General features: G+C 44.1%; 1 protein-coding gene across 1 annotated transcript in view; it reads left to right on the top strand.

Annotated features, from left to right (window-relative positions):
• KLHL29 (kelch like family member 29) overlaps window positions 1-17,775 on the top strand; it is a 416,167-nt gene that overhangs the window by 350,678 nt on the left and 47,714 nt on the right. Inside the window, exon 8 of the mRNA XM_056856635.1 lies at window positions 14,371-14,569. Within this exon, the coding sequence (XP_056712613.1) occupies window positions 14,371-14,569 (199 nt within the window). The remainder of the gene's footprint in view (window positions 1-14,370; window positions 14,570-17,775) is intronic.

The following is a 17,775-nucleotide window of genomic DNA, read 5'->3' as shown; positions in this document are numbered from 1 at the left end:
GTTCACCTTTGGGCTTTGAAAAACAGGAGGGCAAGATGTGGAGTTAGGGCTGCAGGGCCGTGCCTGGCCACTGGCGAGAGAGCTGTGGGTGGAGATATGGGTGGGGGTATGGGTTTTACTGTAGTGTTTCCAGCAATTCCTAGAGCTACCCTTTGTCACTTCTTTTCTTTTTTTTACTAAAAGTGACATAACAGCATAGCCAGCATCAGGTTTTTTTAAAATTCCCCCAATCCCACATCTCAGATCAGCAGTGGGCAACAGGAGCTGGGAGTGGGGCATCCGCTGCCCTGACCGGGGGGCTTGGTAGCCCTGTGTGGAATAATGTGCATAAAGAGGGACTACACATGAAATAAATCCTTTCTGGAGAGTACACACCTACCTCTTTTCTCCCATGTTGCTGCAGACAACGTTCTGATGCCTTCTTTGCTCCAGTGTTAGTTGAATTATTGTTATTGTTAGAGGGAGGAGCAAACTCCTTAGCTAGCAATCCTTAGATAACTTATGTAATAGTTGTATAACAGGCAAGCAGAATGAAGAAGAAGAAGTGTTGGTTTTTATATGTTGACTTTCTCTACCACTTAAGGGATAATCAAACTAGCTTACAGTCACCTTCCTTTCCCCTCCCCACAACAGACACCCTGTGAGATAGGTGGGGCTGAGAGAGTTGTGACTAGCCCATGGTCACCCAGCTGGCTTTATGTGTAGGAGTGGGGATACCAACCCGGTTCACCAGATTAGTGTCCGCCACTCATGTGGAGGAATGGGGAATCAAACCCAGTCCTCCAGATTAGAGTCCACTGCTCCAAACCACTGCTCTTAACCACTACACCACGCTGAGGGTGTGAGATCTGAGGGTGTGAGATCTGAGAGGGCAGTTGGTCCCAGCCATGTCAATGGTGAGGGTCTTGCTGATACAGTGTTATCAGAAAGATTGTAAACTAGGTTGTAATGCTGAAACTCATATTTTAAATTTAGTTTTGACACAACCTTAACAAAGACACGTTCGTTCTGTGTACCCACCATCACTGGCAGATATAAAGGTTTCCCTTGACTCTGTAATGAGTAATGCAGAATTCATTTAGATGTCAGTGATTTTGCACAGGAAGATAATGAAATTCTTAGATAGTTTGAGCAACCGTGCTATCTTTATTATTGGCTGTGGGCACAATCCAGCACAGAGGGAAATCTGCCTAATTAACCTGACCTGGACCTCCAGATGCACTTTGGTTGCAGAAACTCAAAGTTACTGGCTCTCTCAGTTGCCCTTTAAGGACATTGTCACTGTAGTCTGGTACATGATATCCCCGAAGGAAAATTAATTACCGTTTATCATTTCCTTGAGTAACAAAGTAGTTGGATGACAAATTTATCCCAGAAAGAATGGGGTTTCCCTGTTGGAATAACTTTGTACCATCTTAGAACTAATGAAAGTTAGCGCACCTACGTTTCATTAGCTTCTCCCTGCTAATTTACATTTCATCACCACAGGTATGTTTCTGTTTTTGCCATATTTTAGGAGATAATGAACTTAAAGGATGTTAAAAAGCCGACCGGATCAAAACCATGATCCTGATTCCACAATGAAAAATGAAATAAGGGAGGCAACTGAAGGGGAAAGTGTTGTAACACTGGGTGACTTCAACTACCCTCACATTGACTGCACAGATGTGTATTTGAGAAATGTGTACTATAGAAATTAGTTGTCTAGGCATCATTGATGACTGTGCACTGGAAAGGTTGGTTAGGGAGCTGACTAGAGAGGATATAGATGATGTTTCATGGATTGGGAACAGTGACCGCAATGCTACTAGCTTATTGAATTATGGTACTTTTTAAAATGCTCACAGTGTAGTGAATTGAAAAGTAAAATCCTTTCCCAAAGTTCTCTCTATAAATATGTCCTCCTATGCTGCTGTGGGCATAGTCTGAAGAATGGGGTAGCAGTTCCCATTATATAAATACTGTATTTAGTCAGCTGTGCTGCTATTAAGATGTCAAATTATAACTTCATTGGAGCAGGATGTGGTAGCTTTGCCCGAGATTTATATGCATAGCTCCCTTCTGTTAACATCGCCTTAAAAATAGGTGATGGTAATGTGACTCGATCCCAACTATTAATCTTGCACTGTCATAGTAGTTCTTGCTATGATGCCATGGAACCATGGGAGACAATTTCTCCATTTTGAGAAATCACCCTGGAGGCCAATAAATAATAAATAAACTGGGGAGACACAATGTATTGAGAAGAGCCATTTTGTGTGGTCTGGCCCCCATACACGCTAGTATGAAAGGACTTCGCCAAAATAAACAATATCTTTAGACTGGGAAAACTGAGGTGGTTACCCTATCAACCTACTGGCACTAAAGTCAGGTTAAAAATAGGGTATGTGTAGGTGGCTACTGATACCATCAGTCTTTCAACGCTCCTGCTTTAATTTCCAAGGTTGTTAATCCTTGCGCCACCAGCCAAAAAAGAAAGTGCTAAAACTACAATCCCATGCAAACTTGCTTGTAAATCCCATTCAACTCAACTTATTTCTGAATAAAAATGTATAGGGCTCTGTTGTAAGAGAATGTATCCTGGTAGCATAGGACTTCTGTTTCACAACACCCTCCATTCACTGGTCATAACAAATATATTTTCCTGTCTGATTGATATGTGTTCACTAGTGTCTCCCATCCAAAGGATCAAACTCAGTTCTGGTGCAAGTGAGGGCCAAATAAAGGGGAGGCAGGAGCCCTGTGGCGCAGAGTGGTAAGCTGCAGTACTGCAGTCCAAGCTTCTGCTCACGACCTGAGTTCGATCCCGACAGAAGTCGGTTTCAGGTAGCCGGCTCAAGGTTGACTCAGCCTTCCATCCTTCCGAGGTCGGTAAAATGAGTACCCAACTTGCTGAGGGTAAAGGGAAGATGACTGGGGAAGGCACTGGCAAACCACCCCGTAAACATAGTCTGCCTAGAACACGTCAGGATGTGACGTTACCCCATGGGTCAGGAATGACCCGGTGCTTGCACAGGGGACCTTTACCTTTGATGTGAACGCACTCTAGTTAGTGCAAACAGGTCTGCTTGTTGCAGAGGCCAGGGAACAAATATGATCTGGAGGAGGGTTTCATCACTGGCCAATTGGAGCAAAGAGAATTCCTGAGCTGGGGAATTGGTCTCGCTGCATGTTCGTCCTCTGTCCCTAAAGAAGAAGAAGAGTTGGTTTTTATATGCCGATTTTCTCTACCTTTTAAGGAGAATCAAACTTGCAATCTCCTTCCCTTCCTCTCCCCACAACAGACACCTTGTGAGGTAGGTGGGGCTGAGAGAGCTCTAAGAGAGCTGTGACTAGCCCAAGGTCACCTAGCAGGCTTCAGGTGTAGGAGTGGGGAAACCAACCTGGTTCACCAGATTAGAGTCCGCCACTCATGAAGAGGAGTGGGGAATCAAACCACTCCTAACCACTACACCAGTACACCACTACACTACACCACTACACCAGCTGACCTGCTGTAAGCTAGGCTGCTGTGAACATGAGCAAACTGTAGGGTGTACACTGTTGTTGGGTTTACTTTGTAAAGTAAGCAGCAGCCCTTGTGATATTGCTGTGTCATCAGTGCCAGCCTTGACTACAGATTCACTGGGAATTGCTAAAGCATACATTAATCTCTGTTAAAATTGCTGCTTTAAAATTTTTGTTTAACTACCTTGTAAAGTCAGGATGGATTTGAGTGGGCCCAGACATCTTGAATGTGTAGTGCATTCATCTTTCTTATCTCTGTGATGAATTGTGTGTATTCCCAGCATAGCCTGGTTTTTCGTTAACTGCTTTCCAGTATTATGTATAGATGGCTGAGCCCCAGCGATCGCATAAAACAGAAAACTCATACATTTGGATGCGATTTAGCTTCTGCATTTTCACCACTACTTAATGTTTGCTTAAGCCAATAGCACAAAAGGTCATTGTGTGTGTGTGTGTGTGTGTGTGTGTGTAATAATAGTGACTGTATATTTTTAAAAATGAGAGGGAGACATTATTTTTACCTTTCTGCCCAAAGTGTCAAAAAATGTAATAGCTTTCTAGCATAATGTATACCGGTAAGTCATAGGAAATTTGATGCTGGGGGAAAAAATTACAAGACTTTCTTTAAAAACCAGAATGGTAACTGAGTAGAGTATTAAGTTGAGTCCTTTGTGGAGGGGAATGGTTTTAAGTAGAGTCCTTTGTGGAGGGGATGGAATAAGAAATTTGAAAAGTAATTTTTTTTAGTTTTGCAATATAACAATAGAGAGAACTGGGGGTGGTATGTATCTCGCTAAACGTGATTCCTCTAAATAGTCTGCTTTAGCAGTAGTAGAGAAGAGGTCATAACAAAGGCTAGTAGAGAGATCACATAATATCCCCACGGTGGTGACTGATGGTGCCTTCAGGAAAAAGTGTATTATTGGTCATGGTTGATGAGGGCCAAGTGGTTCGCCTTCTGTATCCACATGTGGCTCTTCCCTTTTTTTTTTTTTTTTTTTTGCTAGGACAGACAGTGGTGAGGGACATGCGAGAAAACCTTGACAAACTTGCAGGAGGGGCCATCTTGAAGGGCCTTGGGGAGTTACATAAGAAAGACCCCTGTGCATCCCAGCTAATAATTAAGGGAAACAGTCATGGATTCATCTCTGGTATAGCCATGACCCATGCGTCTCCCACTATAATTCCTTGCACATAGGCAGGGATCCTACAATGTGTGGATCCCTGCCGTTTGCCAAGGCCTGCCTGATGACTTGCAGTAAAGCTGCTGTCTGGTTTTACCTCAGGTTTCTATATATGTGTCTTGCCTCCCTTTTCTCCTCTTTCTCCAATATGGGTAGAAGCAGTTTTTTAAGATCAACATGTGACATTTCCAGGCTTCACAAAAGCACCATATTTCCTACAACGCTGCTCCACACTGACCCTCTGATAGTATCTAAAATTTTAGTAGCTTTCTAAAGTTTTCACGCTATAAAAGCTGTTTTAACTAGTGAGCATCTCATTATGGCAGTGAGAGCGATGGGCTGCCGGAGGGCTTTCTTTTGAATGAGATCTGAGGTGGCGAGATTGCTAGTATAGACATACACCCATAATTATCTTGCTGGTGAAAGGCATAACACCATAGGAGCCAGGACACTTTCCAGACATCTTCAGTGCTTTTCTACATACATTCCATCATGTGGTGTGTGTTTTTAATTTTAAAGAAAATTCCAATCAGTAATGAAAAGGGTGAGAGTTTTTGTTGTTTTTGTTTTTATTTTACTTTTGAGTACATCCGGAGATGCACATGTGTAGCATAGCACATGTGTAGCATAGTAACCACAAAGGAATGATTTAGTTTCTGCTCTGAATAAGACCAATGGTTTGCACAGACTGCTCCCACATGATGACAGTTCTTCATGTGGCTCTTGTTGCTGCTGACTGTAGATGCATTCACCGTGGCAACGGAGCAACTGCTCAGCAGTTTTCCCTGCACTTTCCTTGCCTCAGCTGCTCAAAACTGCTATTTCCCAACCACCATCATAGGGCTTTTCAGGCTTTTTTCAAATCAACGATTGCTAGATTACTACAGCATAAAAATGCTATAAAGATCTATTGCTGTGATCTACCACGTCCTCTGAATTCCCAGGTTTCATTCTTTTTTTAAAAAAAAAAAAAGTCTATAGCCTATTTTGTTGTGGACATAGTCTGCACAAAAAGAACTAGAGAGTTAATTTTTTTTTTAATGAAAGTTGGGAATTCAAAGTAGTAGATAGTACCAAAATACAATCTAAACAGCATTCCTGAAGAGTTTAAAGACCATGCAAAGAGCAGATTTGCATTACTAAGTTCAAGTGAACATGAACGGGAAGAACCAGAGATATTATGAAGGAAGAATGCACAAAGACTATTTCTGGAGCCAAAAGAAATGAAAAGCCTAGATGGCTTACTGAAGAAACTCTTAAAATTGCTAAAGATAGTCGAGAAGCAAAAGTAAAAGGTGACATAAATAGAATCAAAAGTCTAAATGCAGCATTCCCGTGACAGGCATGTTGAGACAAAGAGAACTATTATAATAACCAGTGCAAAGAAATAGAAGAGAACAACAATGAAAAAGAAGAACAAGAAAACTGTCCCACAAGATTCAAGAAATCAAGTGGAAATTTAAAGCACTGGAGATTTAAAGCACTGTCTGGTGACAGGACCAGTTCAGATACAGGGAGGACATGACAACTTGCTACCAGCAGGAATGTTGGGTGCGGAGACATAGAAGCGTAGGGCATCAGCTGTGTTTCTACATCACATCTGGTGGGAAAACAGAAGTGACGTAGGGTAGCTCTAGGAATTGCTGAAAACCCTATGGTTTTACCACAAGGTTTCCAGCAATTCCTAGAGCTACCCTACGTCACTACCAGGTTTTCCATGGAAGTGACATGGTAATGCAGCTGACATTGCTGTTTGGGGGGTCTTTGTTCCCTAGCCGCCACCCAGACCGGCAGCAAGCAGCTAGAGCTGCCAGCAGGAGGCTGCCTTATGTTCAATCCACCAACACATATTAAGATGTCACAGTGCATTCTGCACATTGGATTTTTGCTGCTTTGCAGAACTGTATGAATGCTCATGAAGGACAACAAATAAAGATATTCAATACACTTCACCTATATTGAGAACCAGTGGGAAGAGTGACTTCAATTTAAGTCACTTGGGTTCCAGTTGCCCACTCAACCATGAGGTCTCTAGGGGACCTTGGAAAAATTACTGTTTTCTACTCCTATTTTCAAAAAATATCTTTTGTAGCCAGTCCTCAGGAAGAATAAACAACGTCTTTGCTGCTGAGAGTCAAAAATCAGGATGATTTTATGTCACTGGTTTCCGCAAAGGTGCATTCACCGTTGAAAGTTTTACATGTCAGTAGTCACAAATGGTGTTTCTCCTTTCTTTATTGCAAGCGGGTGGCTTCATTCCTTGAAGCAGAGTCCTACTTTCTGAACAATGATGTGCATTTTCTAAAGGCTGAGGCCTGGTTCTCCATTTGCAACCCAAAAGGAACTGCAAGTACAAACCTGAATATTTCCTCCTCTAAGAACTCAGCCTGCATCTACATATAAATAACTAATGGAATGCATATTAAAATATGTAGCTGCAGTCGAATTCTAAGGTACAAAAACACACAAGTGTATTGGAATGTACCAGGATGGAGACTGGCACGCTCTTTGGAAATCCAGCCCTATAAATTCAACAAAATTCCCTTGAGGCAAGTTGTTCGGTATTAGTGAATAAAAATGAAAAGGGTAGTAATGGAAATGACATTAAAATACACTGAGATGCAAAAGGGCAAAAGAAAAGGGAGAGAAAGAAATAGCAGATGGTAAGAAGGCTGAAATGCTGAACAGTGCTTATTTCAGGATTTAGTTAAAAGAAAAATGCTAACAAGATATTTAATGCAGTCATAGCTAACAACGTTCAAAAGTGGCCACAAATCAGAACTGGAGAAGAATAAAATATGGAATGGCTCGGTTGCTGGGGTGTATTTAAATCTGCAAAGCTAGCTCAACCAGAATCTGGAATACCTTGCACGGTTGTGGGGACAGTGACTGTTATGTTGATAAGAGACAGGGAGACACCAACCAGTTCTAATTCTTATTAGCTTTCATGATGAAAAACAAGTTCCAACAAAAAGAAGGAAACAAAATGATATTTTCCTGCTAATCCAATTAAGCAACAAACGGGCAAGCTTTTGCTTTATTCCTTCAGAGGCTGTTTACCCCCTGTTTATTGCTGGCAATATATGGCCTGTTGGTTTAGGGAGAAATTGAGAGCTTCTTCTGTGTGGGCTGTATGCAGCAGCAATTTAGCCAGGACTTTGTTCCAGCTAAACCAAAGGAGTCGGCAGTAAAAGTTGTCAGACAAGCCATTCCTGGCTCTGTATGATTTAGGGGGTTATCGGCCTGCCTGTAGACTCCCTTTTCTAGCCAAGAGGGTTGTGTGGCGGGTGACTGAGTGGCTTCATGTAATCTTCGAGGTTATGAATGATCAAAAGCGATTTTGGTATAACTTCTGGTTGACTCACAACTGGCACTTCCTCAGTCACCCTGTTGTCAATGGTTGGTAGGGGGCTGGACAAGCAGCCTGCAACTTCGTTGGTTCTCCTCGACCACTCAGCAGCTTTTGATACCGTCAACTCTGGTATCCTTCTGAATTGGCAGTGGGGAGGGGCATAGGGCTCCTTCTTTTTGTGTGTGTGTGTGTGTTAAGTGCCATCAAGTCGCTTCCAACTCATAGCAACCCTATGAATCAATGTCCTCCCAAATGTCCTATCTTTGACAGCCTTGCTCAGGTCTTGCAAATTGAGGGCTCTGGCTTCCTTTATTGAGTCAATCCATCTCTTGTTGGGTCTTCCTCTTTTCCTGCTGCCCTCAACTTTTCCTAGTACGACTGTCTTTTCTAGTGACTCTTGTCTTCTCATAATTTGACCAAAATACGACAGCCTCAGTTTAGTCATTTTAGCTTCTAGGGTCAGTTCAGGCTTGACTTGATTTATAACCACTGTTCAAAGGCAAAGTAAAGGGAGAGGGCATCTTGACTTCTTTATACTTGAGGGTTCGAAAGGGCGCCTGCTTGTTCCTGCTGCAGCTCAACCAAGCAAGGTGGTGAGTACAGTAAGGAGGCGGAGCCAGCATGAGGTTCTTGATTTTAGGCTTATACCCCATCCCTCCCCTGGGTCTAGGGTTGCCAGGTCCCTCTTCGCCACCGGCAGGAGGTTTTTGAAGCGGAGCCTGAGGAGGTGGGGTTTGGGGAGGGGAAGGACTTCAACGCCATAGAGTCCAATTGCCAAAGCGGCCATTTTCTCCAGGTGAACTGATCTCTATCGGCTGGAGATCAGTTGTAATAGAAGGAGATCTCCAGCTAGTACCTGGCGGTTATAAATCAGTCCAGCTAATAAAGTCCACATTGAAATATTATTGTCAACCAATCAACTTCCAGTTTGCAAAGTATCACATTTTCCAAGCCTCAGGTAAGTTGAAAAAGGAAAATCTTCATATGGTGCATTCGTGGAGTAGTCTCCTGACAGATGCACAATTCTTCATGGACAGACTACAGGTCTCACCAACCAGCCAAGTCAGTGCTGGGCAGTTTTCTGGGCAATTTTCTGCTGTTATTCATTTCAGGACCTGGAGGTTGGCAACCCTACCTGGGTCACAGGGCGCCTGTGTTTTATAACCTGAACGCTAAAAGTCTGATATCTGTACCCCGCCAATATCTCATCCAACTCTTAACCATATTACCGTCTCTCAACCATATTGCTTTGCCTTTGAACCACTATTCAAAGAAACCGCCGCCGCCGCGCAGAAGGTGCACTGGGGTGGGGTGGGATGGGGTGGGGGGGAGGCGCGTGGGCAGGCAGCGGCGGCCCCCTCCCTGAGCGCAGGAGGCCCCGCAGGCCGCTCCCAGGCCGCAGGGAAGGCGCGCAGGCAGGCGGCAGCGGTAAGTCCCCCCCTTCCTCCACCTACCGTATTGACCCGCGTATAAGCCGAGTTGGGCTTTTTCAGCCCTTTTTTTGGGCTGAAAAACTCGGCTTATATGCGAGTATATATGGTAGCTATCCTTTTGTTTCCCCCCTCCCCTCTGGTAGAAGTGGGATTTCTCCTGCCTTTGATCTCACACTGGGAGAGCCCGCTTGCATGTCCATTAGATTGATTGCCCTTAGCTGGGTGTCCTCTTACAGCTTGTTATTTTGTTCCTAGTCTCTTACTAGCCCCGAGACATGGACATTGCTTTTTTCATGACAACCCTGCAAGGTAGGCCAAGTCCCAGTGCCGGATTTACGTATAAGCTAAACAAGCTATAGATTAGGGCCCCACTCTCTTGGGGCCCCCCAAAAAATTTAAAGGGGAAAAAACTGGATGTACATTTCCAAAATATAAGATAAAAAACAAATAAAATAAAACCTACATACAGTAATATCAATTACTTTGATAAAATACATATTTTGTTATGTGCAAATGGCTTTAGATACCTATTAGGTCCATAAAATACCATATAGCATATATTCAACACAAAAAACAGCGACAATTTGTTGTTGACAAAGGACAGCTGGACATATAAAGGGCCCCATTACCTTCAATAGCTTAGGGCCTCATCAAACCTAAATCCGGCCCTGCCAAGTCCAATGAACTTTAGTAGCAAGTTGTGGATGAAGGCGCATTCTCCACAGGCTGCTCTTTTATGGTAGTTCTGCTTTCTCACCTTGCTGAATTATGTTGATTGGTACTGTGGGTATTCTGTAGGGATTGGCCCACCTATATTGGATGGAGTCAGATTTTTCCTGTCTGACCTCATCAAGAGTTTTGGGGCTACCAGTTGAGAGCCAGTGTGATATAGTGGCTAAGAGCTGTGGACTCTAATCTGGAGAACCAGGTTTGATTCCCCACTCCTCCACATGAGTGGCGGACTTTAATCTGGTGAATCGAGTTGGTTTCCCCACTCCTACGCGTGAAGCCTGCTAGGTGACCTTGGGCTAGTCACAGTTCTCTCTGAACTCTCTCAGCCCCACCTACCTCACAAGGTGTCTGTTGTGAGGAGAGGAAGGGAAGGCGATTGTAAGCCAGTTTGATTCTAAGAACATAAGAAAGGCCCTGCTGGATCAGACCAAGGCCCATCAAGTCCAGCAGTCTGTTCACACAGTGACCAACCAGGTGTCTCTAGGAAGCCACTAACAAGACGAGTGCAGCAGCACCATCCTGCCTGTGTTTCACCACACCCAAAATAATAGGCATGCTCCTCTGATACTAGAGAGAATAGGTAAGCAGCATGACTAGTATCCATTCTAACTAATAGCCATGAATACCCCTCTCCTCCATGAATATGTCCACTCCCCTCTTAAAGCCCTCCAAGCTGGCAGCCATCACTACATCCTGGGGCAGGGAGTTCCACAATTTAACTATGCGGTGTGTGAAAAAATACTTCCTTTTATCTGTTTTGAATCTCTCACCCTCCAGCTTTAGCAGATGACCCCGTGTTCTAGTATTATGGGAGAGGGAGAAAAACGTCTCCCTATCCACTCTCTCCAAACCATGCATAATTTTATAGACCTCTATCATGTCTCCCCTCAGCCGCCTTCTTTCCAAGCTAAACAGCCCTAAGCGTCTTAACAGCTCCCCATAGGACAGTTGCTCTAGTCCCCTAATCATTTTGGTTGCTCTTTTCTGCACCTTCTCAAGCTCTGTAATATCCTTTTTTAGGTGTGGTGACCAGAACTGTACACAGTATTCCAAGTGTGGTCTCACCATAGATTTGTACAAGGGCAGTATGATACCAGCAGTTTTATTCTCTATTCCTCGTCTAATTATAGCCAGCATGGAATTTGCCTTTTTTACAGCAGCCGCACACTGGGTAAAAGGTAGAGAAAGTGAACATATAAAAACCAACTGTTTTGCTGGTGCTGTTGAATTCAACATGTCCTCATCTGACGTTTTTATTTAAGTCCTCAAAAAGCCCTCTGGTGGTGTAGCTGAGACAACGGCAACTGTGAGGGGCCAACAGTGGGGAAATGATGCTGATATGGGCAGGACAATAAATTGCACACCTTTCCATCCAGAGAGCTTGAAAATGTGCTTGGATTACACACTTTCTGAACAGAGTAGACCAAAGCAGATTTGGGAAAGACCACATTAAGGACTGGGAAAGGATAATTAAAGCACAGTATTGTGCTTACTATGGTCACAGTCCAGACATGATATGCAGTAGGGTTCCAACCTCCAGGTGGTATCTGGAGATCTCCTGGGATTACAACTGCTCTCCAGGCAACACAGACCAGTTCTCCTGGAGAAATTGGCCGCTTTGGAAGGTGGACTCTGTTCCATTATGCCCCATTGAAGCACCTCCCCTCCCAAAATGGACCACCCCAGGCTCCACCCCCAAAATCTCCAGGTATTTCCCATCCCGGGGCTGGCATCCCTTGATGGGGGAGAATGGCACACGTTGCCAGACCTTTATTTTGTCCTTTGTGCAGCAATATTTTATCAGATGTTGAAAAGTCGGACAGCTTTTTATGCTGAAAGCCAGCTTGTCTCTTCAGCAATGGGGACTGCCGTGTCCAAAAGAACAAGCAAAACTTGGTTGATTCGTTTGGGTCTCTCCTCTACCTGCCCTCACCTTTTGGATTTTAGCTGATGTTACTGGTTAAACAAATTTATTAGACCCTAATGGCAGAAGTTTCAGTATTAAATCAATAAACGCTGCTATTGTTGCTGCCAGAAGGCTTTTTCAAATCCCTCGATATTTCCATCCTTAATAATCTGTTCAACGAAGTGAGACATTTTAAAAAGATATCTGACTCTTTCAGAGCTAGAAGGCACTTTTACATAGCTTTGTGTGATCAGATTGTTGGAGCCCTGGCTAGACCTCTTGAAAAAAAGAAGAAGATAATACCAAATTATGTAACTGTGGGTGGTTAACCACATAGCTTCAGAACATGCCTGTTTTACGGTTCCAAACCCTTAACCACCATCTAGAAAACCAGGCTTATTAATGTCAGAGCATTAGATATGGTACTGATTTGCTCTCCTTGAATGCTGTTCCCTTTCTTCTATTCTTCAATCTCCTTTCTCTGTTACAATCAGCCTTTATACAAGCTTGAACATTTCGCTAAGGGAAAGGCTCGTGAATGGTGATGAATGCTCACAGTTGCTTAAAGATCACAGGTGCTCAATTGGCAGCTTTTGAAGCTTTTAAAAGTCTCCAGCGTATAAATGCATTGTCACAGTGATATCCTTGACTGTTCTTAATCACCTTTCTTCGTTTGTTCGAATCTGCTCTTTCTGCCTGCTCTCTGTCTGTCAGCACATTCCCCAAATGTCCATGATATTTAAGAGAATGAACAGTTACAAACATAAATCATCGCAGAAATCCGTCATTTTTATAACTTGCAATTTTTCTCTCTGTTTTGTTTTTTTGCTTTCTGTTTGGCTTTGACTGGTGATGGATGTTCCCAGCCATTTAAATGTCCTTCGCACTATAAAGTTTATTTTATTTATGCAGAAAGATGGAGACATGCCATCTGCATTTGATTATTAGGTCCTGGAGTTTGACTTCTAACAAAACCTAGAAAGAGCAGATTTGTTTTGCCAATGAGCAAACCCTGTGCGTTTACAAAAACCAGTGCTGTTATTCACCATTCCCCGTTAGATAGTCTATAGACAAGCTTTTTTTGACATTTAAAATGCTACCAGAATTGTTGTTTGTTTTCCAGTCTTAAATTTCAAGGTTAACTGAAGTAACTTGAAAAGATACAGGAAGTGTCCTATGTGTAAGATGCTAAATTCAGTATAAATTCATCATCAGTTTTATTTTGAAATATTAACGTACAAGACTGTAGTACAAGAGCTGCTATCTTTTAAAGATTATTTTTCCACTGTGGGATCCAGATAGGCCCTGAGTGTGAACACATGAAGCTGCCTTCTACTGAATCAGACCCTTGGTCCATCAAAGTCAGTATTGTCTACTCAGACCGGCAGCAGCTCTCCAGGGTCTCAGGCAGATCTTTCACATCACCTACTTGCCTAGTCCCTTTAACTGGAGATGCCAGGGACTGAACCTGGGACCCTCAGCATACCAAACAGATGCTCTACCACTGAGCCACCGCCCCTCCCCAAGGAGTCCAAGGGCCATCTTAGCCAATAGGCAATGGGAAGCTGCCCTGGACTCCGTGCTGATGGAGCTCCCAACCACTCACAGCCCTCCCCCATGAAGGAACAGGGAAATAAGAAGTGTGGACTCCTATTCCTGCTTGTGTCCACCCTATCTGGGGCTTGGGCAGTTGGTAGGGTTGCCAGGTCCCTCTTTGTCACCAGCGGGAGGTTTTTGGGGTGGAGCCTGAGGGCGGGGTTTGGGGAGGGGACTTCAATGCCATAGAGTCCAATTGACAAAGCGGCCGTTTTCTCCAGGTGACCTCTATTGGCTGGAGATCAGTTGTAATAGTGGGAGATCTTCACCTAGTACCTGGAGGTTGGCAACCCTAGCAGTTGGCTTATGACAACAGTGACTCCTGCCCACCTCACATAAGGCAAGGTCCCCTGCTGCTTGGCCTCAGCATGGGGGCTGGCAGTAAGTGGTGGCAATGATCCTGGGACCCCTTCTTGGACTTTTGCCCAGGGCCCCAGAATCATTAAGACTGCCCCTGGGGGAGTCTTCATCTCAGCAGAAGCTATGGTATGGGGAGGAGAAGGTGGTGTACATAACTAGGAAGCATTGTAGCTCTATTGCAAAAACCGTGGCTTGGGTCAATTTAAATGTCAACTTTGTAGCAGGCTGGAATTGGAGTAAGAAATGCAGAGTCTCTGAGAGTCCAGCAGTGTGAATCAGTTGCCATGTGTTCTTTTCCAGTACGCGGCTGAGTTGCTGGCAGTGGTCCGCCTACCCTTCATCCATCCTAGTTATCTGCTAAACGTTGTTGACAATGAGGAGTTGATAAAGTCTTCAGAGGCTTGCCGGGATCTAGTGAATGAAGCGAAGCGTTATCACATGTTGCCGCACGCTCGACAAGAGATGCAGACTCCAAGAACTCGGCCCAGGCTATCAGCAGGTAGAAGCACAGTTTGTTTCAAAGAAGACACTCTGGGATCTATCATTTTCTGCAGCTGTTGACGGGATGAATCAGGCTGTTTATTGTCTGCATATGGATGCAAGATTAAACTGCTTCTCTCTCTCTCTCTCTCTCTCTCTCTCTCTCTCTCTCTCTCTCTCTCTCTCTCTCTCTCTCTCTCTCTCTCTCTCTTTGTGTGTGTGTGTGTGTGTCTGTCTGTCTGTCTGTCTGTCTGTCTGTCTGTCTGTCTTTCTCTTTTTCTGTGGCACTTCCAAGATATAGTGAGAGTAGCAGATTGCCCATTCAGGTACCCCAGAGTTTTACTTCAGGGTTTTTGACACAGATTCACCCTGTGCCAAAGTCTTTAGAGTAAGCTAGTGTATTCATCGCTGCAAATCAGATGTAGAGCCCCCAGCCGTACCAATATCGACAATTTAAACAAATCAATAAATGCAAAAAGTCCCTATTCGTGTGAATATGCACATGTTTAGATACAAGAGCATGAGCCTGTGCATGTTTACTCAAAAGTAAAAGATACTAAGTTCAGAAAGGCTTGTGTCCAAGTGAGTGTGTATATGATTGTAGCCCAGACTTTCAGTAGAGAGCTTTTATTTATCATGCCTTATTGTCTGGTAAGTATAAAGACACATAAAGCTGCCTTATATTGAGTCGGACCACAGATCCATCAAGGTCAGTACCACTCCAACTAAATGGCTGTCAGGCACAGGTCTTTCACATGAGCTATTACCTGATCCTTTTGACTGGAGATACAAGGGATTGAACCTGGGACCTTCTGCATGCCAAACAGATGAGCCATGGCCTCTCCCCATATGAAGAAATGTAAATCTGGTTGTACCCTGAGTTAGGTGTATTTTGCAGGCAACTGATTCCTTCTTTATTGCAGTGTGCTAAATGGCTAGCGGGGAGGGAAGGTGGCATGGTATAGTCCAATCTCGGAAGCTATGCAGGGTCAGTACTTGGAAGGGAGACCTCCAAGGAAGACTCTGCAGAAGGCAGCCATGGCAAAGCAACTCTGCTTCTCACTTGCCGAGCAAGCCCCTTGCTGGGGTTGCCATAAGTCGGCTGTGACTTGAGGACACTTTAGAAAAAGAAGGTTTTTATATGCCGACTTTCTCTACCACTTAAGGAAGAGTCAAACAATCACCTTCCCTTCTCCTCCCCACAACAGACACCCTGTGTAGGTGGGGCTAAGAGAGTGTGACTAGCCCAAGGTCACCCAGCTGGCTTCATGTGTGTATATGTATGTGTGTGTGCGTTAAGTGCCATCAAGTCGCTTCCGACGCATGGCGACCCTATGAATTGATGTCCTCCAAAGTGTCCTTTGACAGCCTTGCTCAGATATTGCAAATTGAGGGCTGTGGCTTCCTTTATTGAGACAATCCATCTCTTGTTGGGTCTTCCTCTTTTCCTGCTGCCCTCAACTTTTCCTAGCGTGACTGTCTTTTCTAGTGACTCTTGCTTCATGTGTAGGAGTGGGAAAACAAATCCAGTTCACCAGATTGGCGTCCGCCACTCATGTGGAGGAGTGGGGAATCAAACCCGGTTCTCCAGATCAGAGTTCACCATTCCAAACCACCGCTCTTAACCACTATACCACACTGGCTCTCTTTACACACACATGCACAGATGGCTAGCAGAGTGCTACTAAAACATGCCCATTCATTACGTATTAATTCTTTTCTTTTGGGGAGCTCCGGCCAGGCCTGGCCCAACCCTGAATTTAAACCTTGAGTCTGGGTGTACAGAATACAACCTTCAGCTCAGGGCAAGAGGTTGAGAATTGCAAGGGGGATGAAACTATTGTATCTATAGGCACCCAGACGTAACAATCATGGCTTCAGGAAAGAAAATGTCATACAAGGCAGTGTGGGGGCTTCACAGGTGTTGATGTCCATTGAAAAGCCTCAATGCATTCTTTGCAATAAAGTTCTTAGTGCAGAAAGCATAAAACCCCCCAAATTAAAGGCTCACTTTGAACAAAGCCATGTACAGTTTGCAAGCAAATGTGCTGAATTCTTTAAGACGAAGGAGGACGTTCTGAAATCTTCCCATATGGATTCAACTGGAGACTTTGCTCTGACAAATGAAGCTGTTCTCTGAGGTTCCTGTCGGTTGCAGAATGTAAGAACTCCCATACAATTGGAGAGGATCCTGTCAGGCCGCATCTAGAAGAAGCAGGGAGCCTGATCCTTGGGGAGCAGTAAGCAAGAAAAATGAATCTGTTCTGGCTTCCAAATGAACCCATGAGAAGCCAAATCTTTGAGCTGAGCAAAGACCTTTTTTGGATCAGGTAATTGCAGAAACAAAAACAAGCCGTACTCGGCACTTCTGTTGGCTGAATCAACAAACATTGCCTCTTGTGTACAATTTCTTGTGCCCGCACAGAACTTGAAAGGCTGTTGTAACCTCCTGTGAGGGAGGTTATCTGTTTTCTGAAACAGTGAGCACAATTAGCCACAGAAAAGATGTGTTCAGGATGTTGGAGGATCCCATTGCCTGCAAGGAACTAAACTGAGTGAAGTTAATTGGCGTGTGCCCCAACAGGTCGCTGTTGACGATGGGCATTCATTCTGGGTTTCAGGCATTTGTGATACAGGTCATGCCCGCCATGCAACATTCACACTATGCCTTGGCTTTGAAGACACTTCGTTTACGTCATTTATACTCCACTTGTCTCCCCAATAGGCACCCAATACAGCTTACAGTATTCACCCATTTCCCCATTTTCTCGTCACAACAACCATGTGAGGATGAGAGTATGTGACTGGGCCACGGTCACCCCTCAGGTTCCATGACAGAGTGGATATTCAAACCCAGGTCTCAAAGATCCTGATCCCGCATGCTCACCACTATACCACGTTAGCCCCATTGATGTCTGTTCTGAGGCTATTAAACTTGCTAATCGTATCTGAAGCAGTGCCAGAATTTTTAAAATATTGTGTGAAGAGGTTGGAAGAAAAATAAGGCCAAGGCGAATGGTGCAGAATAGGTTTAGAGATTTTTTATTACTCAGAATTGAAACTCCCTACATGTTTTACCCAAGGGGCTTCTTCAGGGGAATCTGTAGTTACTGCAGTAATCCTTATGAGCATAAATTCTATAGCCTATAGAATTTATGCTCATAAGGCAGGTATAGCAATAACAACAATACCTGTGGGGTGACTGTGGCCCAGTCACATACTCTC

This window comes from Euleptes europaea, chromosome 10, assembly GCF_029931775.1.
Source record: "Euleptes europaea isolate rEulEur1 chromosome 10, rEulEur1.hap1, whole genome shotgun sequence".
Lineage (NCBI taxonomy): Eukaryota > Metazoa > Chordata > Lepidosauria > Squamata > Sphaerodactylidae > Euleptes > Euleptes europaea.
This window is presented reverse-complemented; position numbering and strand designations above follow the sequence as displayed.